The sequence below is a fragment of the Pan paniscus genome, chromosome 14 (assembly GCF_029289425.2).
Source record: "Pan paniscus chromosome 14, NHGRI_mPanPan1-v2.0_pri, whole genome shotgun sequence".
In the NCBI taxonomy this organism is placed as follows: domain Eukaryota; kingdom Metazoa; phylum Chordata; class Mammalia; order Primates; family Hominidae; genus Pan; species Pan paniscus.
Window position 1 is genome coordinate 59,203,940 of NC_073263.2, and position 6,000 is coordinate 59,209,939.

The 6,000-nt window shown below is 35.3% G+C and overlaps 1 protein-coding gene across 6 annotated transcripts in view; it reads left to right on the forward strand.

Moving 5' to 3' along the window:
• Positions 1-4,994, forward strand: part of PCDH17 (protocadherin 17) — a 99,279-nt gene extending 94,285 nt beyond the window's left edge. For all 6 annotated transcript variants that reach the window (XM_063595784.1, XM_063595783.1, XM_008950659.6 and 3 more), the window contains one exon: positions 297-4,994. In XM_063595784.1, coding sequence (XP_063451854.1) covers positions 297-979 — 683 coding nt within the window. In that variant the 3' untranslated portion in view covers positions 980-4,994. The remainder of the gene's footprint in view (positions 1-296) is intronic.
• The last annotated feature ends 1,006 nt before the right edge of the window (positions 4,995-6,000 follow it).

Genomic DNA, 6,000 nt, shown 5'->3' on the forward strand with positions numbered 1-6,000 from the left:
AGTTTAGTTTATGGTGATGCTCTATTCTACTGAGAATGATTCTCCAATGGCCACCTCTTACTTCTTCCCAGGCTATGGGAATTCATTAATATCTAGAGAATAGACTTAAATTAAACCATTGTCTCAACCAGCAGGTTTATGCAACCATCCTGAAATGTTTTAATTATTGTTTTCTTTTCCTTTTTAATTATGAGACCAGAGGTCAAGCAAGCCCATTGAGAGCTGATCACAGCCTCTGTAGAAATTTAAAGAAAACTCTAATGATTGGATTTGCTGTTTTCTCTTTTGTTTTGCAGAACCAGAAGAGTGTGTTAATTGCACAGATGAATGCCGAGTGCTTGGTCATTCTGACAGGTGCTGGATGCCACAGTTCCCTGCAGCCAATCAGGCTGAAAATGCAGATTACCGCACAAATCTCTTTGTACCTACAGTTGAAGCTAATGTTGAGACTGAGACTTACGAAACTGTGAATCCCACTGGGAAAAAGACTTTTTGTACATTTGGAAAAGACAAGCGAGAGCACACTATTCTCATTGCCAACGTTAAACCTTATTTAAAAGCCAAACGTGCCCTGAGCCCTCTCCTCCAAGAGGTCCCCTCAGCATCAAGCAGCCCAACCAAGGCGTGCATCGAGCCTTGCACCTCAACAAAAGGCTCCCTGGATGGCTGTGAAGCAAAACCAGGAGCCCTGGCTGAAGCAAGCAGTCAGTACTTGCCCACTGACAGTCAATATCTGTCACCTAGTAAGCAACCAAGAGACCCTCCCTTCATGGCTTCCGATCAGATGGCAAGGGTCTTTGCAGATGTGCATTCCAGAGCCAGCCGGGATTCCAGTGAGATGGGTGCTGTTCTTGAGCAGCTTGACCACCCCAACAGGGATCTGGGCAGAGAGTCTGTGGATGCAGAGGAAGTTGTGAGAGAAATTGATAAGCTTTTGCAAGACTGCCGGGGAAACGACCCTGTGGCTGTGAGAAAGTGAAAAAAGAAAAAAAAAAGGCATTGGCATTTTCTTGTCTCTTCTGTTGATTTAAAAATGATCCCTCCTGGTGATAACCCATTTTACAGGGATGAAGAAAGACCAATGCTGCTTTAAGGCTTTTAGTGAACATCTGAAGTGCCCACAAGTATGTTCTTTCCACTGCTGATTTCTTTTTCAGAGATAACAATGGTTTCGTTTTGACCAAACTTGTATTAGGACAGAATTAATGATGCTTAAAGAGAAAAGAAAAAAAAAGAGAAGAAAAAGGAGAGACGAAAAAGGAGGATGAAGAGAAGAATTACCTTTTGACAATCTGTTAGGAAGGTATGCAGTGTGAGAACTGAAGTATTTCTGATCACTCTCAGACTGTCCTCCGTGATTTATGCTGACTTAACTGTTTACCTATAAACCCCATACAAAGCAGGGTCATAATTTGTGATCTGTGGTGGATTTCTAGCAGTCATCACAGGCTTCTACTGAAAGTCCTGAAAAGACCTTGCAGTAGTCCAAGCTACACCAAACATTAACACATATTTGTGGTAAACATTTCTGTATAAAGTTACCTGACACACATATAAACATAAGGAACATTCCATATCATTAGTCAAAAACAAAAACAAAAAAAAAAACCTTTGGTCATTTGTAAGACATCTCATGTCATATAAAAGTTAAATGTAAAAAGATACAGTCCATTTTGTCCTGCACACACGTAGACTAATTCACGTCATTAAAGAAGAAGCAAACTTAAAGATTTAAAATGCCTATTTAGCATTTTAGTGTCCAACAAAGATTTAAACAATGATGAATATGTTTTAAATTTGACATAGAAAAGTTCTAAAAAATAGTTACCATTGAGTGGTAAGATTCAGAGAAAATTAACTTGATTAATATGTTTTATTCATTTGTGGACACTAAAATAGCTCAGGAAAGTGAAAATGTCTTAGACATACGCAAGTCACATGACCATTTAAATGTGCAAATGTAAGAAGATTCAATGTGTTTACATCAAATGACATATTTTATTGATTTATTGCAGATTCAGTGCATATGAGCCAAATTGTTGAGTGTATAAGAGCTATATTGTGTATTTTATTAAATTAATATATAGTTGTGTTGCAAAAATATTTGGGCTTATATTGTAAATGGCAAGTGTTGCCTTGGTAGCTGTCGAACTCTATGAGTTTTGTTTTTTCCTGCTTCCTTTTCCCCATGGAGTGTGGGAAGCAGTGCCTCAGAGCAAAGTCTCTTGTTTAATGTATAGTCTACCAAGTACTACAGTACATAATCTGTTCAAAATGTGTTTGAGTGAGCTGATGGAGCTAACTGAAAGGTCAAAAAATACATCCATCAGTCATGGTTATGTGCAAGTCCTTGTAGAAGCTTTTATTAAAGTCATGCTAAATCACAAGAATTGACATTTGTACCAATATCTGAAACTTCTTCATGTTTTTTCAATAACATACAGCTTCTGCCTATGTAGATATTATGCCATCAGTTGGTTCTCAAACGTATTTTAAGTGCTTCAGATGTGTGTTCCCATTATATTTTGAAAACATGAAAAATGCTTTAATGCATGTATGTACCAGCAGTGGTTACTTGCATTGTGTAGTGTTTTTCAAGAGGTCTGGGTCTTAACAAAATGTTTTCCTTTATCTCAGTGCTCTTCTGCCTCTTTTTGTTGGTGTCCTTTGAGAACAATACACCTTCTGTTCCTTCATTTGGTTACACCTTTCCTTGTGACATTTAGCGAGTTTCAAACTTACTTCCATATGAGGCTAAGAAACCTCAAATTTCAGGAATTGGGAAAAATAAAATTAGCACTTGCAGAAGTAGCAGCAGATGGGAAAATGCCTTGATTGACATTTTCTTTCAGCATTTAAAATTTTTGGCATTTTACAGCTTCATGACAAACAGTTTTGTGCCCATACCTTAGAAAATGTGGTGCTGAGTTAAATAAAGGCTGTTTGAGCACTGGAGCAGAAAAATGCATTATTTGCAAACTGGTGGAGAATTTTGTGCCTTCTCTTCTGGCCACCAAGCCAGTGTAGAAACAGCAAAAATGTCATAAAAATTCTTATATTTAAAACAAAAACAAAAGCAAAAACAAACATTGAATTAAATTAAGTTTTGTAATTTTAAACTTTAAAAACTTCTACTGAAAATATTTCCGCCAAATGCCATCAATATTTTAGACTGTACCTCGTTTGCAAAACTGCTTTGAGAGGGAAGAGTGGACAACTCCCATCAGCCTTATTCTCTTGAGAACTATATTTTGGTTCCTAGTAACAGCCTTTCCAAAGCTCTACTCTTGGTTTTTATTACTCATAAATGTTTAAATTAGAAAAGAAGGGACCTTGTACATGTGAAACCTAATTGACGCTCTATATTTTGGACAATTTATGTATCTGAAATGTGTTGTCTCTGTTATATGATGTTATTTTTGCCAGGAGACTACAGGTTGATTTAGCTTGATAGCTGAAATTTGATGGAAAACTGATTTCCATTTAGTCTTACCAAGTGTTGCCTCTCTCTTACTAGATAGATAACCACTTAGTAAAATCTAAAGCAGTATGTAAATGAAATCAGCAAAGAGAGTAGGGTTTATTTTATAAACATTCTTAATGCTAAGTAACCAGTTGTTCAATTTATTATATGTGTCTGAGGACATTAAAACACCATAAGATTGTAATAATTGGTTGTGCCAATGTGTGAGGGATTTACCTTTAGGCTCTCTGTCACCAGTGATTTACTAGTGTTAGCTGTTTAACACATTATCTGTTTTAGTAGTGATTATTTATTTACAAGTTGGTGGTAATTCAGCAGTCAGGACTCTAAGCTTTTATAGTTGAATTGAGGAAATCTCGCTTCTATTCATTTAGCTGGCAACTGCCTTTATTGCAGACCTCTGGTGCTTGGCTTTCAAGGAAGCCTATGAGATGCCAAAATCACACCTTTAGAGAGCACCTTGCTCTAATAGGTGATGCATGAGCAAACAGTGAGATTTGAAGGGGTTTTAACATAATTTAGAATGTGAAAAAAATATCAATTCATATCTTTCAAGTACTAACCCCTCAAAAAAATCCCACACATACAAAATATGTGATGTGATACCACTTTGTCTTTTAGGTCTTTAAGTAACTGAAGTTAAGCACAGAAAAAAAAAAATCACTTCATGGAAATTTCAGTAAGAAACCCAAACTTCTAAAAATTGCTTGCAGATGAGCTAAAAAAAAAAAAAAAAGCAACAAAATAACCTTTTCATCAGAGTTAAAAGTAGTGAGAATCTGTTAGTTATACCTATACCAAAGTAAACATTAAAGAGACATATCATGCAATTTCAAAGAATTCTTTCATGCTATTTCTTAACCTGACATTTCTAACTTTATTGCAGGCAATATACAAAGATTGGCTCACTACTCCATAGGTTAATTGAATTCCTGGTTGAGAAACTAACTTGTTTTGTTTTCCAAAATTAGCTGAAATCTTGTAAAACATGACTTCCCTTTAGGGAAGGATCTAGATATTGCTCAATTTAAAATATGGCACCATAAAAAAGTCATGTAGTAATAGAGCATATGCTTTTTTAGAACCAGGTTAAAAGCTGTTTGTTATCTAATAGAGTAGAAGTTACTGAAGTCAACAGATAGACAGGTCTGGCATAATATATGCCCAGTCATAACAGTCTAATTATATTCTTTTGACAACAGACAGCATTCATCAGAGCACTAATTCGAATGAGAGTTTTGGCTATCAAGATGTGTTGATTCTAAATATTATTGAATGAGACCTGATTAAAGTCTGACTTTCCTGGCCCCAGTGTTTTGCAGGTTGGCTATTTCCATTATCAGCCCATCACTCCATAAAGTTCTTAGCTGCACCAAGTGATTGGTGAACAAGGACAACAACAAAAGCAGCATACATTGTATGGATTTATCTCAACGCTATTGTTTAATGGCTGTGTTTAATGTGATCTATCTGGAAAATGAGGACTCCGAATAAAAAGCTATTACTAATAGTGGTGTTGCCTTCCCTTGAATTCATTAACACAGAAGGGATGTGTTACACACTTCCCTGTGCGTATCACAGGGACCCTGATCATAATTATTTTGGAAAAGCAAACTGTGGCATCACAACTCATTTTGCTAGTTATCTGCTTGCCATTAAAATAAGACTTTTTTTAAACAAAAATTACTTGATAGTATCACTAGTTTCTCAATAGAAGTGGATTAACAATCTTTCACATAGCTTAGATAAATTGGCTAGTTAAATAATTACCAAAGGGTCATAGCCTAATAATATTTGTGGTTTTAAATATTTACAATTAATATAAAGAGAATTTGGCATAAGATCTCAGAGGATTTCAGAAAAGTACATTTATAAGCTCTGTCATAATCTTACATGACTAATGAAAGCAAATAGAATAGTCCTCTCTCATCCGCAGGGGAAACGTTCTGAGACCCCTAGTAAATGCCTGAAACTCCAGATAGTACAGAATCCAATATATACAATATGTATAAATGGTATTTTAAAGTAAACACATATTTATCTTGGCATTTAAAAATAATAAACCTCCTTTTCTCCTCATTTAACAAGCATCTATTGCATTCCTACTATGTGTTTGCCTTGGGCTGTGATGCCTCAGGAGTAAACACTAAAAAGGAATGGTGTCAGAGTTACTATCTTGATGGACAAGTAATTAGGTACATTCTAATACACATTACTCTTTATAAATTAGATTTGGTTGTTTGCATTTTTTCTTAGTTAATCCACACATCCCACATATCTGCCATTTCACTAACTGAGTGACATCTTCTAAATTTCAAACCAGTGTAATATTCTTTTTGTTTGGAATTTTTTAAAATTTTACTTTTCTTCTAGCTGCATAACATATATCATGAAGAGTGCATTGCTTTTCCATATCTAAGAAGATCTTTATAGGTTAGATTGGTTGTTATAGATTAAATAACTTGCATATTTGTCCTTTTGTTCATTTATTTGCTTGCTTTTTCTTTTTTATTGAA